This window comes from Eretmochelys imbricata, chromosome 22 (assembly GCF_965152235.1).
Source record: "Eretmochelys imbricata isolate rEreImb1 chromosome 22, rEreImb1.hap1, whole genome shotgun sequence".
Taxonomy (NCBI): Eukaryota; Metazoa; Chordata; order Testudines; family Cheloniidae; genus Eretmochelys; species Eretmochelys imbricata.
In genome coordinates this window covers 17,904,340-17,924,334 of record NC_135593.1, presented here as the reverse complement: position 1 = coordinate 17,924,334, position 19,995 = coordinate 17,904,340, and the positions used below count along the sequence as shown (strand labels likewise).

Genomic DNA, 19,995 nt, shown 5'->3' with positions numbered 1-19,995 from the left:
GCCCCATGGTACCACTATCATTTATATTCATTCTAGATCAAATGGAACTATCACAGGTACAGACATGCAAGCTGGGGAATCTCACCTTTGGCTGATAGTGTAGATATAGGGTTATTCTCCTCATCTTCATTATCTTTCTCTGAACTCCCTGCCATTTTTTGGTCATTTGTCCAGAACTGAAGAGGTTATTCCGAGTATTATAGCTGTTTTAGAACCATGTAGATTGGGAGTTTTGTCTCCATGGGCCGTGATGTGCAGCTCAGAAATGCAGTGGCTTCCTACCGACATCTTGCATTTTAAATTCATGTCAAACCTTTTATCCCTCCTCAATCTGTCTCAGTATTACTGTTTCCCAGCTTCTTCTCCCCCATTCAACGTTTGTGTTTGAGTCCTTCCCCCGGATATTAATCTGCATATTCCCAGTTGAATCTCCTTTTTATGATTTCTGTTCCCATGTTTTGAATCTTCTTAGGCCCCTTTGTATTTTTCTGTCCTTCTTGGTAACTGCAGCTCTTCCTAATTTAGTATCGTCTGTGAACTTAATGAACATGTGGTTTACTCCCTTTTCCATATGATTGTGTTCATTAGTAAGACTGAAAGTAACCCTGAAACTTGCAGTACCCCATCAGACACTTGCCCTAGTCTGTCTAATTTTATGTTGGTGCCTATATGATGATGGTATCACTCTTTTTATATAGTGAGTTTTATCTGGGCATCTGAAAGCATTTATGTCAAAATATAGCCTTTAAGGGTAACTGCCAGGTCAAAGTGTTCCCAAAATATAATTTTCATAAAAGCTTATTTTTCAAAAATATAATATTAATAGGAAAGTTTCCTTGATATTTTAATTCTAGTGGAATTATTAAAAAAAGAATGATTCCCCTGCAATATTTGCAACCTAAACGTGATTTTGTGGAGTTACATTAGAACTTGAAAAATAAGGCTAGACACTATCTTTTTGTGCTTAGTTACACAGTAGTCCATTTTCATTGTCTAAACTTAGACAAAACCAAAAACTAAACAAATGTAAATGGTGACAAGTAAACAAGAGTTGCAAAATTCTTTCAATTTTAGTGATCTAAGGTGTTACACGTAAGGAAATTATGTCGTTTCTCAATGTGCAAATTGCCACCACTGTACATAAATTCATAGGAGATATGGCTGCTGTCCCACTAGTTTACAATCTGCATATATTTTGTATAACATTTTTAATTACTCTAACTATGCCCCTTTAACAGTAGAATTAATTTATCTGACCCCTCTTGCCCGATATTAAAGTTTGCTGTCTGTCAGAATTTTCTCGTGGCCTCTGGAAGCTTGAAATGTACAAGCCTATGGCAAAAGGATAAGATGTTGGGTGTCTGATTTTTTCATTGTCCCACTTGGGACACTGTATAAGGGGCCTGATTTTCAGAAAGCGCTGAGAAGCCACTCCATTAAAATTGGTTTCAGAGTAGCAGCCGTGTTAGTCTGTATTCGCAAAAAGAAAAGGAGTACTTGTGGCACCTTAGAGACTAACAAATTTATTTGAGCATAAGCATCCGATGAAGTAAGCTGTAGCTCATGAAAGCTTATGCTCAAATAAATTTGTTAGACTCTACGGTGCCACAAGTACTCCGTTTCTTTTTCCATTAAAATTGTATCTCTTCAGGGTAAGCATCCCAAAATTGAGACTCCCAAAATCACTAGTCAGTTTAGAAAAGCAAGGCCAATAGCAGTAAAACCTGGCTTAGCAACCCTAAGATTAAACTTATCCATACAGTCAAATAACTGAAACTTAAAATATGACCTATTTTAATAACACCTAGTCTGTATATAGAGGTTTACATGCTTTTACTAACTAAGTTCCACAGATACCTGTGGGCTAGGTAAGTAATTATCTCCATTTTACAGAGCAGGAAACTGAGGCACACAATGGTTAGCACTTGCCCAAATCCACACAGTGAATTGATGGCAGACAGGAGATCAGAATGCAGGAGTTCCTGCTGCCCAGCCCGAAGATCCCCTCTGTCACATCCATTCGTATTACCTGGTGGGCAGTCTCAAGATTCTCAGTATCTATTTTATTTACAAAAGTCCATCACCTGGTCATCATGAAAAGCCCGAACTTTTGTGGGACCCTCAAAAATGGCATGAACGCCCTCTTTTGGCTCTCCAGTAGGAGAGACCTAGCTAATTTTATCCCACCGGGTCCGACTGCCTTAAGAATACTTGGCTCTCCTACATAATCTTTCATCCAGTGATCTTGAAGTACTTTCCAAACTGCTAAGTCCTCCAAAACCTGTGTGAGGGAGGTAGATAGAGGTATACCCATTTTACAGCTGGGGTACTAAAGCACAGCCAAACCAAGCAATTAGCTCAGAGTCCCCTAGCAACTGAGAGTTCTATTCGGAAGTCAACTACCACATTAGTCCTTTATTCTAAGCACGAGCCCATATTTCTTCCTTTGTAAGTGTGCGGCTGTGTGAAGGCAGTGTGTTCCAGCCAAAACTTGAGCTTCTGCTCTTGACAAAAAAAATCCCAACTTTCCTTCCGTCTCTGCAGGAGTAAAAAGCTTTTTAAAAAATTACATCATAGGCTAATTAGGAGCTCATCTTTTACTCCAAAAGGCAAAGCCAACTTTGAGAAGGATCTCAAATGCCTCATGACCTACATTGAAAACCTAAATTGGAGTAAATTAAACACATCACAAATTCCTTACTTGGGGGTGCGGGGAACACTGTGGAACCTAATGCCTAGTTGAGGATAACGTTAATTTGCTATTAAATATTGTCCCACCTGTTATCCCACTATGGTTACATCTACACTGGCAATTGAACGTCAAAACGTCTATCTTTCAGAGAGTGTTTACAAAAAAAAAAAACCTGAAAGACAAAAGTTTTGCCATGACTAGCACCTGTGTGAACAAACGCTGCTTGTTGAGGGTGGAAGGTTTTTTTTTAGGCAGGAGAGCCAACAAACAGCAGCTACGCTGCGTGACTTTTAGCAGCATGGTGTAGCAACACAGCTGTGTTGCTAAAAGCTGTGACGTGTAGACATAGCCCAAGTGTTTCACCTGTCAAGCAGGACTTCTGATCATCAAGCAGCCCATTTGCCACAGCCTGCAAGGCTGGCACATGCGATACTAAGTTTTTAAGCTACTTCACTGGGTCATGGTGACAAACACAATTACTATTTTTTTTAGATACAGTTTAAAGTTTTTAATGTACCCTACTATGATTTGAATATCTATTAGTCCGACACAATGCCTGATTCATAGATATGTCACTGCCCAGTGAGACTGTTAGAATTAATGGAAAATTTAAGCCAGTGCTTCTCAATTGTTTACTTTGCATCAGAAATGTGTGTTGTCCCACTTCTGTTTAGATAATGTTCTAGAGTTTGCTTGTTTTTTTTCCCTTTACTCGTCAGAAGAGCATTATTCTTCAGTTGTCTAGGAGGTACAATATTATTTTCTCTTACTTAGAATGGTGATGAATTTTTCCTTGATTCCAAATACTGTATTGATGTATTTTTGAATGTTTAATGAAAGTTAGTAATAATCTTACTGCCATTGTGAGACCTACAAAAACAGTTGTTCCTGCGACTGACTCTGTAGAAACTTGCCTGTTCCCTGAGCTGCGTAACTATTACGTTCATTGTTGTTCCATTAGCAACAGATAAGAGAACAGACTACCAAATGGAAAAAAAGGTAATTAGGGGTGGGGAGAAGAGGTAATGTTATTTTCCAGCTGCTAAAATGGTACTAACAAACAGCAGAGACAAAAATGTTGCAAATGAGTCAACTATATCCCTTTTCAAAGCTTTTCAAACTTGCTAAAATATATCAATTTTGTTAAATTAATGTTTGTTTCACAATAAAATGCTGTTGAAATTTAATTCACGCTTTAAAGGGCTACTGTACATGCAAGTATAGCCCATTGACTGTCGGCATCAAGCCTTCAGATTTGTGGGTCCCCCCCCAGTTAATGAGATAATTATCTTTTGGTGAAGTCTGTTCTTCTTGGATTGCTGTGAAACAGCAGAGCAAGGCAAAAAAATTACTACTCGCAGGGGGGAATCATTTCCAATTGGTATAGGATAAATTGTAAGTAATGTAAGTGCTTCAGCGTGTGAGACACGAGTGGTTCAAAAGCAGATGAAGGAAGCATCCACTAAACGGTGTGTCTTATTCAGTAAGGTCAAGAGTTTCATGTCATTTCCTTACAGTGTCTTTTTGTCTGTCATGTGATCTTCTATTTGGATGTGGATGAAATGTGGAAAATACCGACTTAATTGTCGGAATTAGTAATGCAATTGTTTCTTTCTCCCCTTCCTGCATAGGCCTACGGAAGTGAAATGGTTAAGAGTAGATGATGAGATGCCTCAACACGTTGTAGTGTCGGGTTCAAACCTTCTCATTAATAACCTAAACAAAACAGATAATGGTACATACCGCTGTGAGGCTTCAAATGCGGTGGGGAAATCATCTGCGGATTACATGCTGTTCGTATACGGTACGTGAGGAAAAAACACCATTCTACTAGACTCATTTACACATAATTGCTACATACCACTCTCTGAAAGCTTTTGAAAAAGTAAACATTTTGCTTAATGCTAGAATTTCTGATAGCATCTGACACATCCTCTCATTATATTTGGGGTTTCTGGGAAACCATTTCCTTCACTCTTTTTTCCCCGATGCTAGCCTCAGATGCAGAGCCTCTTATGTTCAAAGTCCAGTAAGTGACGACTTCTTGGAGCTGTCATTGTGAGCTTGCCGTGGAGGTGAGATGGATTGTAAGATGCAGTGCAGGAAAAAGCAAGAGCAGAAGCTGGCGGGGTTGTGGGGAGGGGCTCGTGGGAGACGGGGGGGGCTTAAGTTATCCTCTGAGAGTGCTGAATATTTTAGGACTACTCCCTAGTTCATTTCACCATGGTGTCTTATCTAATCTGTTGTGTAATGTCTGCAGCAATGGTACAGGATTTTCTCTCCACTCTGTTTTTAGCAAGTTAAATTACTGAAGAATCAGCAAGCATATCCAGATAATTACAAACCAGTAAATAAGCTGGAGGAATGAGATGTCTTAAACATATCTATGGCTGCCAAACAGACACTAAAACATGCCTCAGCATCTTTCTAAAGTGCTATTAAGTACCTACTTTAATTCTTCAGTTCCTCTGCATTATTTTACCATCACTTTTAACCTTGTTGTGCTCTTGTCATGGAGGTCGGGCATATAATGAAGATTCAGTAGACACTTGAAGAATGATCGCCAATCTAATTATGAACCATTCCCTTGCGCTACATGTTAAAGGCTAGTTCTCTAGGAAGACTGAAGATGCATGGTTTTTTTCATCTGCATTATATAAATGCTGCCACCCCTAGTGTGTGCAGGTGGCATGGACAGGCTCTAAGGAGAGATCAAGTCAAGCCTGACTGTTTATAAAACCCCCTTGACTTCTCACAAATATTGATAAGTGATGTAATTTGAATTATTACAATTAAGATTGTGCTGGTATTGTGTTTTGGAAGCTTGCTCTGGTTTAAAACTTACTTCATATTCCCTCCGCCTGGAACAATACAGCACAAAATCCTTTGTGTTGGCACAGATCAGGCAGCTACAGTGCCCACCTTTTGACTTTCGTACACAAGCGTTGCTTTACATGTACAATATTTTAAGCATTTAGAAAGGGAGGCCCCTGTAGAAATGTATGTCTAAAGATATAATTAAACCAGAGGTTTTCAAACTTCATTGCTTTGCAACTCCCTTCTGACAAGAAAAATTACTACACAACCCCAGTGGGGGGACTGAAGCTTGAGCCTGCCTGAGCCCCACTGCCCAGCGTGGGGGGCCAAAGTCCGAGTCCCACCACCCAGGGCGTGGGGCCGAAGCAGGAGCCCCACAGGTTCAGCCTCAGACTGGGGGCCTGTAACCTGAGCCTCACCACTCCGGGCTGAAGCCCTCAGGCTTCGGCTTTGGCTCTGGGCAGTGGGGCCTGGGCTTCAGCCCCAGCAAGTCTCATGCCAGCCCTGGCGACCCCATTAAAATGGAGTCACCGCCCACTTTGGGGTCCTGACCCACAGTTTGAAAACAGCTGAATTAAACAAATACTGAACATTTCCAATATTTTTCCCTTAAGTGCCAAAAAAAGGGCTTCTACTTTTATAATGGAAGTTTATTTCATAAGAGACACATCCATATTTCAGAGTCATTTCTCTTCTCTGGGTCTGGTGAGGTGGGGGATGCATTCACACCAGTGTTTCTTCCTTAGATCAACAGCTACATGACCTTGCAGCCCTAGAAGGAATGAACTCTCCGTACTAAATGACAACATGAGAACACGTGAAACAAGGCTCATGCTTATTGCATCAGTGCAATCACACGTTCTGTATATTGTCCTAAACATCATAACTAAGGAGTTCATATAAAACTAGAACTATGCAATATAGTAAAACAACAATGAAATGACTTTCCATTCCTTGGGTCGCTTCATATACTACTTGTCCTGTAAAGGAGAATTTTAACCAAACTTTAGCAGATATTAAATGAACTGGTCTCAGTCCAGTCCCTAGTGGGCTTCCCTTAGAAACAGCTCTAGTTGGAATGTCTTGAGTTGGAATCTCTTGCAGTTTCAGGCCAAGAATTCAATGTGCTCTGGAAACTGAACTCCCTTCTGAATGTTAGACATGGTCGAAGAGTGAAATTTCCAGAGCTCATGTTAGCACACACTGTCACTGGTTTTGCTGTGTCTGTTGTGTTAACAAGAAGTTTAGGGCTGGCAGTGCTGTACCTTGGCACATTTAATTCACAGGAAAAGACTGCAATTAAATTATTTTAAGAGAAATAAAAATTTCCAAAGATTTTTAGCCTGTGCCCTTAGTTCATACATATGACCACCATATAGGCATGATTAGCTGCTTTTATAGTCTGTTGGGGGTCCATGGTCAAGTAACTGATCTACATACCGTCATGTCAAGATTGTGTCAAATCAGGAGCGTCCCAATCCAGCTCAGTACGCTAGATTGTATAAAGAAGTCCGTTGAGGCCATGCATGTGTAGCCCAGGAATTCAGAGTTGTTGGTCTTATGAGAGTGGATTGCTCATGGCTCCCTTCTCTAGTGCACGGGTTCAAATCTAACCCAGCTCAGCATTAAGGAATACAAATACTATGCTGTGTCCTGTGCGGAAATGCATCGACAGTCTGAGTCCACCTCTTAATAAAGCATTCATGCCTCATAAGCTATCACCACATTGGGCATCTTTTTCTCAGCATGGAAACTGACCCGGGGAAGTTGCATCTACAAGCCTAGTGCAAAATGCATTAAAAGGTTTCCTTACTGCTTGCCTCCCTACCTGTTCCATGGATAAGTAGGACTTATTCTCCAGGGCTGTCAGTACAGGACTTTGTACCAACACCAAATTGACCTTAAGAGAGAGAATAAGAAAATAGGGTGATTAGTCTGTCAAATCACTCAGTGTCTTAACAAGTCCCTTAATAGTTATCTGATGCAGTAGAGTGTGATGAGTGCAGAAGAGCTGTGACCATCTGACATGTCAGCCCTACTCCACCTCATCAAGATTAATCTCCTTATAAAATTAAAATACACATATGTTTAAATAGCATTTAGTCTAAAGTGACTTCTAGCAGCAAGAACCTGCGAAGTGATTGGTGCGGAACTGTCCTTAACACCCCCCTTGTATTCTGCTGATGTGTTATAAGGCTGTCTAATCACATACAAGATAATACAAACTGAAAATGTTGTTACCTAAAAATTGATTTCACACTGGGAGTGACCAAAGACTTTTCCTAGGAATCTCTAGTGTGATTAGCACATGAGACTAGACAATCATCTCCCGCAATCAGTAGGGACGAAACTGTCAGTAGCAGTTTCCCCTGGTAGAGATAGTGAAACACAAAATTCAGTTTTTCATCCTCAGTGACGAAGGTTGGTGATTTTCTTCTCATGCTTTGCTCTGTCTCCACTGGTAATAAAGAAACATCAGTGTAGTATCCCAAGTTAGGCGGATTATGAAGAAGTTATCTAATAAAGAAATGGACCCAGATACTGCAGCTGCAGGAGAAGGAAAAAATGTTTAAAAACATTCTTCATGAATGATCATTTTCCTTTAGCTGACTTCACAATGAGGTGAACTCCAAGGTAATGTTTCTTAACTTTCAGGAAGTTGTACTGAACACAATAAAGGTGCAGCATATAATTAAAGTTTGGATGTATTAATTAGAGAATTTGAGAGCTCAGTTGGAGATAAAAGAGTAGCAGATGTGTCAGTGATGAAAAGTTGACATGCTTTAGATAAAATTTAAAATCAAAAGCCTATGAACCGTTTCATGCTCTATTATTGCAGAATGATTCCTTAGTTCAAAGTCTTGCTGACTACTTAACACATTCAGTTTGATCATTTGGGGGCATTGATATACATATAATTTTTTCTTTCACATCTTTTCTCATCTTTCCTCCTTCCCCAAGTAACTTTTGTGAAGATATAGTACTCTATATGGTATAAATATTTTATACTGTATAGCCTAGCACTGTTTGGTGGCTTTAACAGCCCAAGTATCTTTTATAAATTCTTTGTAAAGAAAAAAAATCTCTTCTAGTTTTTTGTTTTTTTCCATCCAGGATGTGATATGAACAAAAGCTAGGGCAGCATTAAAATATTGATAAAGATATTGACTTTATTTAAAAAAAAAATCTCAGTAAAATCTTGCATGCTTCGAACTTGATATTTAATAGTGACATTCTCATTTCTTTGTATTTATTACTAGCTTAGAAGCAGTTTTACATCCTGTGGAGATGTATCGATGGAGGAAAAATAATGAAGTTAACAGTTCTGGAAAAAGCAAATGAGAGACTCAATCTGCTGTGGATATTTAGTCTGTTAAGCTCAGCAGGAACTCCCCCCTTCCCCATCAGAATTTTCAAATGTAAACGTAGGAAAAATGACACAGCACCGTTGTCTGTCTTTGTACATAGCAAATTGTCCTCCTTGTCATAGGAAGTTTGTGGTTTGTTTTTCTTATAGCTCTCCCATTCCATCTCTATCCCCCATCAATGACTAATCTGTGATAGGTTTTTATTTTTTTAGCATTTATAAATGACAGAACAAGAGAGAAATTTCAGGCCAGAGTCCTTCTGCTGGCATAAGTCTGTGTGTAGCTCCATTGCAATCAACGCAGCTATACCACTTTACAGCAGCTGGGTTCTGTCTTTAAAGCCAGGTGGGAAATTTGCCCCCTGCTTTTAGGGAAATAAAGACCTCAAACAGCCATGCTGCTTTTCAGTGTCCTTGTTTCTCTCTTATCATTGTTGATCATTGTTGTGTTCTGCTTGTTTTTCTTAATTTGCCTTTTTATTTTCCTTTTTATTTTTTTATCCAGATCCCCCCACAACTATCCCTCCTCCCACAACAACCACCACCACCACCACCCCTACCACCATCACAGGTATGGTACCTTCATAACCATTGGAAATGTCCTGAATGTGTATTGTCTTTTATGTCTATAAACAGAAGCCTGGGGGGGGGGGGAACCAAAAAAAAAAATATTTATTTTTCATAATATACAATTCATGTACTGGTGTGTTTATCATCTCAGGAAGTTGGACAGTCCTTACTGCAGATGTTCTAGGAACATGGAAACTGACATGTCAGACATGACTGACAGTCCATTTAATCCAGGACTGCTGGCTAATATTGGATACTTCAAATGAAGGTATAAACACCCCTATAGTACATCTAACACGGGGAGCGGGTGTTAAATATCTTGCTCACCCCAGTCGATATCAATTTCTGAGCTATTTATGCCCGGAAGCATGAAGTTTGTTTGTAACTTTGTCCAACTGGTGTGATTACAAGTGCTATTCTTATTCATAATGTTTCATCTAGTTCTGAAACTTAACAAAACAAGCTATCTACCTCAATATCCTGCAAGAATAACACCACCACCTAGCTCTTGTATATGAGCCCACCAGTCAATTATGCATATTATTCTAATATTAAAAAGAATATTTTGTTCACCTTTTTTTAAGTTGCCTTTTAATTTTGAATTCCTATTTTCCTGTATTCTGGGACCAGGTAAATAGGAACACCCAACTGTCCATAATACATCACTCATTATTTTACATCCATCCATCCATCATCTCACCTAAAGCTCCTCTTCACAGTAACTACATCTGTCTTCCCAGTCACTTCTCAAAAGGGAGGTTTTTCTGATTTTTTTCCCTGCTCAGCTACAATACTCTGCTCATTTTCATTGCCCTTTCCTGGATGTTTTATTTCAGCTATATTTTTTTTCTTGAGATAGAGGTGACAAAGTGACCACAATACTAAAGATAAGAATGTACCATCAATTGTCCAGTGGCATATTATTTCCGGTATTATACTCCTTTCCCTTCATAAAGCAGCATAACGTTTTATTTATATTTGTGACTACCATTGTGCCTTAGCCGACTTTAACTATCCTACATTCCTACCCCTGCTCCCATGTGATTTTTACAGCTAAATCAGAACTCATGGGTGTCGACAATTAATTTTAAACCTTCCTTCCAACGTGCCTTAACATGCTCTTGTCCCAGTGTATTTCATCTGTCATTGCGTTGTCCAGATTTTGCCATGTCACTGTCTTCCTCCTTCCAGGTCCACTGTCTACCTCCTTACTAATGAACTTCGGAACATGCTGGTATTAACTTTTTCCCATCTCGAGACTTGGCTATTTATTACAGTTTTTATCTTTTAATGACTTTTTATTCCATAATATGTCTTAACCTCTCACCTCATTGTGTCAAAGTTTCCTTCAGAGCCTTTTGTGGGGAGACTTCTTATCAAATGTCTCTTGGTCTAAAGGAATGCTGTAACTTGGTGGTTCTTTATACACTGTTCTGTTAATGCTTTCAAAGAGCCATTGTAACCATTTACAGTTAACTTACCCTTACAGGAACCAAGCTGCTTTGGCCCTATTACATTATATTCATGTCGTGCATTGTAATACTAATGATTTTCTCATCTCTTAGCGCTAGAAATTAAATCAGTATTGCTAGCATGTCATTTTGGGGCTCATTTTGTATAGATGGGTACTCTGCGAAGCTACCCTTCCACACTCAACATCGTAGCTGTTTCGAATAATAAGTTACATGTGGTTTGTAGCTCAAATTGTTGCTACCATCCAAGACTATAATAAGGCATCTTAGGCAACCTCCATGCAGATTCAACAGAGTTCTCCAACTTCTCCTTTTGGGTACTCCTAGCTTCCTCACTATTTTATTGTTTGGTTGTTTGTTAATTATTATTTTTAAATAAGTCACTCTTCTGGAAACTAAATATCACTGGCTCTTGGTATGAGTCCCTCTTAACTGATGTTGAACTTGATTATATTATATCCATTCATAGAATCATAGAATATCAGGGTTGGAAGGGACCTCAGGAGGTCATCTAGTCCAACCCCCTGCTCAAAGCAGGACCAATCCCCAGCTAAATCATCCCAGTCAGGGATTTGTCAAGCCTGACCTTAAAAACTTCTAAGAAAGGAGATTCCACCACCTCGCTAGGTAACGCATTCCAGTGTTTCACCACCCTCCTAATGAAAAAGTTTTTCCTAATATCCAACCTAAACCTCCCCCACTGCAACTTGAGACCATTAGTCCTTGTTCTGTCATCTGCCACCACTGAGAACAGTCTAGATCCATCCTCTTTGGAACCCCCTTTCAGGTATTTGAAAGCAGCTATCAAATCCCCCCCTAATTCTTCTCTTCCTCAGACTAAACAATCCCAGTTCCCTCAGCCTCTCCTCATAAGTCATGTGTTCCAGTCCCCGAATAATTTTTGGTGCCCTCCGCTGGACATTTTCCAATTTTTCCACATCCATCTTGTAGTGTGGGGCCCAAAACTGGACACAGCACTCCAGATGAGGCCTCACCAATGCCGAATAGAGGGGAACAATCGCATGCCTTGATCTGCTGGCAATGTCCCTACTTATACATCCCAAAATGCCATTGGCCTTCTTGGCAACAACGGCACACCGTTGACTCATATCCAGCTTCTCGTCCACTGTAACCCCTAGTTCCTTTTCTGCAGAACTGCTGCCGAGCCATTTGGTCCCTAGTCTGTAGCGGTGCATGGGATTCTTCCGTCCTAAGTGCAAGACTCTGCACTTGTCCTTGTTGAACCTCATCAGATTTCTTTTGGCCCAATCCTCTAATTTGTCTAAGGCCCTCTGTATCCTATCCCTACCCTCCAGCGTATCTACCTCTCCTCCCAGTTTAGTGTCATCTGCAAACTTGCTGAGGGTGCAATCCACACCATCCTCCAGATCATTTATGAAAATATTGAACAAAACCGGCCCGAGAACCGACCCTTGGGGCACTCCACTTGATACCGGCTGCCAACTAGAAATGGAGCCATTGATCACTACCCATTGAGCCCGACAATCTAGCCAACTTCCTATCCACCTTATAGTCCATTCATCCAGCCCATATTTCCTTAACTTGCTGGCAAGAATACTGTGGGAGACCGTGTCAAAAGCTTTGCTAAAGTCAAGGAACAACACGTCCACTGCTTTCCCCTCATCCACAGAGCCAGTTATCTCATCATAGAAGGCAATTAGATTAGTCAGGCATGACTTGTCCTTGGTGAATCCATGCTGACTGATCCTGATGACTTTCCTCTCCTCCTAGTACTTCAGAATTGATTCCTTGAGGACCTGCTCCATGATTTTTCCAGGGACTGAGGTGAGGCTAACTAGCCTGTAGTTCCCAGGATCCTCCTTCTTCCCTTTTTTAAAGATTGGCACTACATTAGCGTTTTTCCAGTCGTCCGGGACTTCCTCCGATCGCCATGAGTTTTCAAAGATAACGGCCAATGGCTCTGCAATCGCATCCGCCAACTCTTTTAGCACTCTTCGATGCAGCGCATCCGGCCCCATGGACTTGTGCTTGTCCAGCTTTTCTAAATAGTCCCCAACCACTTCTTTCTCCACAGAGGATGGTCACCTCCTCCCCATGCTGTGCTGCCCAGTGCAATAGTCTGGGAGCTGACCTTGTTCGTGAAGACAGAGGCAAAAAAAGCATTGAGTACATTAGCTTTTTCCACATCCTCTGTCACTAGGTTGCCTCCCTCATTCAGTAAGAGGCCCACACTTTCCTTGGCTTTCTTCTTGTTGCTAACATACCTGAAGAAACCCTTCTTGTTACTCTTAACATCTCTTGCTAGCTGCAACTCCAGGTGTGATTTGGCCTTCCTGATTTCACTCCTGCATGCCCGAGCAATATTTTTATACTCTTCCCTGGTCATTTGTCCAATCTTCCACTTCTTGTAAGCTTCTTTTTTGTGTTTAAGATCAGCAAGGATTTCACTGTGAAGCCAAGCTGGTCGCCTGCCATATTGACTATTCTTTCTACACATCGGGATAGTTTGTCCCTGTAACCTCAATAAGGATTCTTTAAAATATAGCCAGCTCTCCTGGACTCCTTTCCCCCTCATGTTATTCTCCCAGGGGATCTTGCCCATAAGTTCCCTGAGGGAGTCAAAGTCTGCTTTTCTGAAGTCCAGGGTCCATATTCTGCTGCTCTCCTGTCTTCCCTGTGTCAGGATCCTGAACTCGACCATCTCATGGTCACTGCCTCCCAGGTTCCCATCCACTTTTGCTTCCCCTACTAATTCTTCCCAGTTTGTGAGCAGCAGGTCAAGAAGAGCTCTACCCCTAGTTGGTTCCTCCAGCACTTGGCACCAGGAAATTGTCCCCTACATTGTTGTTTAGTGGCTTGATCCTATTGCTGATGCTTACAGATTTTGTTGTCTCACTGGTTATTCGATGTTCTGCATTCACCATTCATGCTTTGATCCCGAGGCTGCTGCAGCACCCCTCACTATTCAATCTGTGCTCTTACGAGTTGGCTTTTATAGCCGCACACATTCTTAGTCCTTCCCCAACAGAGTTGCTTGGATCAGAAATCTACCAGCTCCCCCGCCCCTGTGATCCAGGCTGTCTTCACGGTTTTCAGGGTCAGTCGTTATTCAAAATGCACATAGCACTGCTGATGTGCTAGCTGGCTTCATCACTGTGCTTTCCCCTTCTCTCAAGTTTCCCTACTGTCCTTCCTCTGTAATCTGCCTAATCCCATGTAACATTCCCTGTCAGCTGAGCCTGCCCTTGGAGCATTTCAGGGAAAAGTTATTGTAATGGCCTTGGGCCCTGATGATGATCCTAATAATCTAAATATAGCTCCGCGGATTTCTCTGACAGTTCACTTGTGGTTGACACAGACACATCAAGATCGTAAGATCTTCTTCAGACTCTGAGAGAGATCCACATGCCTGGTGAGATCTGACAGCCACTTATAGTGGGCAAGTCATGGGTATCTTATGATTCTTACAGCGATCAGACACCCATTTTTGCCTGTTCCTGGTGGTAGAATCCCCTCTCTCCTTACCTATCTAGTGAGTGTAACAAGGTGGGTTCCATCTTCTGAGGAGGATTTATTCACTGCTGGAGAAGTGATCCTCCTCCTCTGTTGGAAGGGAAAATGCTTCTAAGATTCCACCCCCCCACACACCTATTCTTCCTTGGTAATCTTCCATCAAAACGCACCAGCTTCCTTGACTGGAGGCTCAAATCTGTCACTTCTGTGGTGGTCCTGCTGTTCTAAGGTGTAATTATACTCTTAAAAGTGACTATATAAGAAGTGCATAGTTGGGTTCCATGTTTTGTCTCAGTGACTTGCAGATTGAAATTACTCCATTTACAAGTGAAAAGGTAGTTTTCTAATCGCTAGCCCAGCAAAAGCACTCTGGGATCTGGAAGGTCAAGGTGGACTCTTGCTTTCTACGCATCATGGCCAGTAACAGGGAACCTACAACAGGAATTCTATTAATCCATGTGAGGTGGTCCAGAATGCCATTTCCTCTGCCCCTTGCTATACTGGTTTTGCAGTGCTAAACGTCTGGTAAAAATTAAAAACAAAAAAACAAAAAAAACTGTTTTCACTAAAGTAACCAGTCACAGGATGAAATAGGCAGGGGGCAGATGTATTGAGTAAGAAGAGGGGCCAATATTATATATAATTACTGTTCTGACCATGGCCTCATTTGAAGTCTCTACCTGGATTAGCTTTAAATGTTTTATACTTATGCATCCACCAGTTAAGCAGACTTTGCCTCGAGGCTCAGTTTCCGTTGCTTCTGACATACGTATACATATATGTATATCGTCACATATGCCACTAGACTATCAAGCAAATGCATACTCTGCAGTCTGCCACAAACTGGGTGCCCCCATGCCAAACCTTTGCTGCTTAGCAGCCGTGTGAAAAGGACCCCAGGTACTCTGGTTTCTAAAACAGAGCTAAAAAACGTGTTTAAGCAATTTATGCTTAGCCATAACCCTCAGCAGTTAATCTGGTTGGTTTGACCAATGTGCATGGGACCAGACTGTGTTAGTGACATTGTACTCTGTTCTACTCTTATCCAGATCACTAGGAGCTTTTCCATTGACTCTAATGAGGGCAGAAATAGGTCAATTGTGCCAAATTCCTTGGTTTCAGTGTGGACTTTCTGTTTGTCTCATTCAGTTGCTGGCCTCTCCGCTTGAGATCTGAGGCCACCTTACAGATATACTTTAACCTCCTGAACCAGGAGTTGTATATTTTCTCTCAGCACAGAATGCCTTTGTGCTAATGAACAAGCTAGCACTGAGGTGTTGTCAAACTGAAGTTGCTACTGGAACAACTTTGTCAAATCCCTCTCTTTGATGGATGTGATCTTGCAGAGTTAGTGTGTCTTAGCAAGCAGCTATCTATGTATTTATCTTATCCTGAAGGCTCAGTATCTGCACTCCTGGAATTTAACATTTGCTCCTCTCTCCAGATAGATTAAAGGTTATGGAACTGAACATTTGCAATCTCCATTTCTACAGAGACTAGACAGTCTACTAAATTTAACTGGAAACCCAAGTCTGACAAATGGATATAAAAATTAATTTCCACTCTTCCCCTGCATTGTTTAGTTCATTGCAGACCCTGTTAACCTTAAAGCTTCAGCAGCCAAACACCAATGAGTAAGTTCCTACAGTTTTATACTGAAGTTTATCTTCCCTTCTTTCTAGTAATGAGTTTTGCAACTGAAATCCATTTACAAACTAGCATCATTGCAAGAATTATGTACAGCAGTGGTATAGAAATACTACTTAAAAGCCTCAAGGGACAATACGTAACTTCTAATTTTATTGCCTCCAAAATACTGAACTGTTCTCATATAGCAGGGGTGGCCAAACTTACTGACCCTCCAAGCCACATACGATAATCTTCAGAAGTTTGAGAGCCAGGGCATGTCTGCTGGGACTCGGGGCCTCAGCCCTGCAAAGCGCATCTGCCAGGGCTCAGCTTCAACCCCACTCCTGCTGAAACCCCAATCCCCAGCAGGCAACTCCCTTGGGGCTGAAGCCCTGAGACTCTCCTCCCCGCATGGCAGAAGCCCGTAGCCCCACCATCCCAGTCTGTTTCGCAGGGGGAGGTGTGGGAGACTCCACGAGCCGCACTTTAACTGTAAAAGAGCGACATGCGGCTCTCAAGCCGCGTTTTGGCCACCCCTGGCATATAGTCTGAATTCTGGTGATTGACTTTGTTCAGAGGTGGTAGTGTTCCTTTTTTTCATGCTTAGTCTTCCACCCAAACCAATTATAAGCATTTTTAAATGGGATTCCTCAAATCGGGGGAGATTTTATCTCAATTATACTTCACCTTCTCTCCCTTCATTCCCTGCACAAGCTGGGGGCACACTCAGCTGGCATCACATGGAAGCTGAGCGCAGTTCTGCCAAGACCCCGTCTTCATAAGAAAAATGAGCTGTGTTCGAGAGAGTTTTCATTTGCAAAGCACTATTCTCTGCATTTAAACTAGACTCCTTCCTAGATGCCCCCTCCAATGTAGAGTATGCTTCCTGATTCAGGTGCTGAAGATGCTTTGAGGGCTCACTTTTTCTACCGTAAATAACAATGGGCGTGGGTGGGCCCATTTGCGCATGGGCAGGTTCAGTAGGTTCTTCAGCCATTATCTCCAGTGGCAAACACCCATTTTGATTATTCATATAAAGCCAAATATACTAGGCGGTGCTATACAGCCATTACAGGAAGGCAAGCTTTCTACGCCAGAGAGCTTGCGTCGCTATAACAGACAATATATTTTTGTTACAAAATATGGCCCCTGTTCTGTACAAAATTCCTCCCCAGCCTATTAACAATCCCTGTTCAGTGCTGCCCCCTTGCCAGCCCTAGATGACAACCTAAGGCAAGACTTGGCATGCCTTCGTTGTCCAGTCAGTCCGCTTCCTGAGCATAAGTGTCTCACTCTCGTGCCTGAGGTGACTGTGAAGGCCGCTGGCATGGACTTGACCTGATCCGTCAAGCTGACCTCTGAAAGCAGTTCTGTAGTGCTGTGGGGAAGTCATGGAGCGTCCAAAAGAGCACAACCTTTAAACCATTTGCTTTGTCTCTGCTGCTTTGCTACTTCCGATTTATCACATGATGGTTTGATCTTTTCAGTATCTACGCTGATTTTCTGACCATCCTTTGGCATTTCAGCTGTTATCACTGGCAAATCCTTTTTTATCATTTCAAATTGTCCTCGTGGACATTTGTTCATTAAGATGTACACTGTGATATGGCAGAGCAAACTGCATAATTTAAATTGCCACTGGAGTCCTCACTTGAAATACTTTTTTTTGGACAGCTGTTATATCCTGGGAGATAAAAGTTCTTTTGTTTTTTAAATCCTTCTCTTTGGGCATAATGTAGTATAAAAAATGGTCTGCCTTTTAAAGAATTTTTTACCCTCTGTAGGGCTAATTTTCTTCCACCTCAGCACATAAAACAATTAATTGTGTAACTGCACAGTCATGTTTGTTTCCTCCTCTGCTGTTGACACTTGCGTGTAACATAGCAGCAGTTTTAATGGAATGTGGGATGTACTTAGCATACTTCTAGGGAATCCCTAGTGTTGCAGATTACATGTTTGAGCATATATCTCATGGATGTTCCTTTATAACTTGCACAGAGACCCAAGTGAAATCTTGGAGCAATGTCAAGGCTCCTCAGCAATTCATCACATCCTGATCCTGGACTGGCAGGTTTCATAATCAGATGACTTGCCTTTAAAATAATTGTGAAGTCTTTTTAAATGTATTAAAACATTTCTTTAAGATAAAGGGATGCTGGAAGGTTTAAAAATAAACACATCTTTATTGGTGATACCATAGATCAGCGGTTCTCAAACTGTGGGTTGGGACCCCAAAGTGGGTCACGACCCCGATCTTATGGGGTTGCGAGGGCTGGCGTTAGACTTGCTGGGGCTCAGGTTACAGGCTCCCCACCTGGGGCTGAAGTCCTTCGGCTCCCCCCCCCTTGGGGTCGTGTAGTAATTTTTGTTGTCAGAAGAGAGTCACAGTGCAATGAAGTTTGAGAAACACTGCCATAAATGGTTAAAACCAAATGGTAAAAATAGAATGAACTTTTCAGTTTTTCTGCTGCTTTTAAGTTTAAACATTAGAAAGTAAAATTATTAATCTACTTCCAAATCTTATGTAAATGTTCCACTGTTTAGATTGCAAACACTGGAGGAGGTTGTTGAAGTAGAAATTAAGTATTTTTCATACATTTTTCACTTAAATGTTAATGTTTTATTAGTATTCCATGTTGTGAAATTTTAAATATGGGGACTAAACAACTTGACTGTCTTTATAATAGATAAATAAATACAAGGTAGGTGCTGCCAAACCGGGAACGACTTCACACTTAAATATTGTCTAGGCTAAAGCTACAGTGCTGGTGCCTAAAAATGCCAAGGATTTCCTTCTCTGCCAGATGAATTCCTTTGAATAGTGTTGAGTTCCTGTCTGAAAAAACTCTCTTCCTGAAGGACAGGTTAAAGTTAGACTCCAAAACTAAGTCAGTGGAAAAACTTTTTTCCATCTTTGCGTAGGTTTTGAATATAAAAATGGGAACTCTTGTATTCGTTAACTAAGAAAAATGTTGCCCCATTTTAAAATTGGAATTTACATCCTAGAAAACTCATATAAAATGAGAATTTTATTCCCACCACAAGTTTGTCCTTCTCCTGATTTCAGCTGCTAGTGTGATGAACTACAGCTGCCTGGGATTTATTCCAGGAGTAATCCAAAAAGATTATGGGTGGGAAGTATGCCGTAAAAGGCATTCTTTGCTGAAAGGTATTTTGAGCAATAGGTTTGTGGGAGGTTCAAAGATCATGTGGATTAATGGGGCTACATATGTACAAGTGGATGTGGAAGCTTCATGCCTAATCAGTTACTATAGATGACACTTTGTGATGCCAGTACTGCGGTTCAGATGAAATTTAATGGATAAATGGAAAACTTGTTTCTTTCCCATGAACTTCTACAATGAATGATGGTGATCAATTCCAACCGGGGCTGGGCAAACTACAGATGGCCCCAGCAGCAGTTTTGTCTCCTTTCCTGAATGCTGCTTTAAAGATGCAGCAGTGTATACAACTTGACATTTGAAAATCAGAAAACACTAATCTCAAAATAAGAGCCTCACAGTACTCTTCTGTTGTTGTAAACTTGGAAAGTGTACACACGCACACAAAGCCAGGTGTTTGGTGCCACGCAATGCTTCACAAGCCGGTACAGAGATTTACAGCGCTTAGTCATTCCTTTCCCCAAATTATTTATTGTCCCGTTCTTGGTGTCTGTAGAAGCTTCCCTGTGTCCCTGATAAAATGTCAAGTTAATTTACTGTTAACATCATACTCCTCTGACATTTTCATCCAATATGTGACCACATTAAAGGGAAAGAGGAAGAGAGAATAACCTACATGCTTGCAAAGAAATAACTAAGCCAGTCTTACCCCACTGCTCTGTCAATAACAGCCAGAGCACTTTGATGTGTGTGTTACTCATTTGTGATGAATAAAGTACTGCAGCAATCATTTTTACTTGATTGTGCATCTGCAGAAAAGTTGTCTATTTT

At 41.2% G+C, this 19,995-nt stretch overlaps 1 protein-coding gene across 1 annotated transcript in view; it reads left to right on the top strand.

Annotated features, from left to right (window-relative positions):
- The window catches only part of CADM1 (cell adhesion molecule 1), a 288,504-nt gene that overhangs the window by 237,542 nt on the left and 30,967 nt on the right, over positions 1-19,995 (top strand). Inside the window, exons 7-8 of the mRNA XM_077839810.1 lie at positions 4,324-4,496; positions 9,382-9,447. Coding sequence (XP_077695936.1) covers positions 4,324-4,496; positions 9,382-9,447 — 239 coding nt within the window. The remainder of the gene's footprint in view (positions 1-4,323; positions 4,497-9,381; positions 9,448-19,995) is intronic.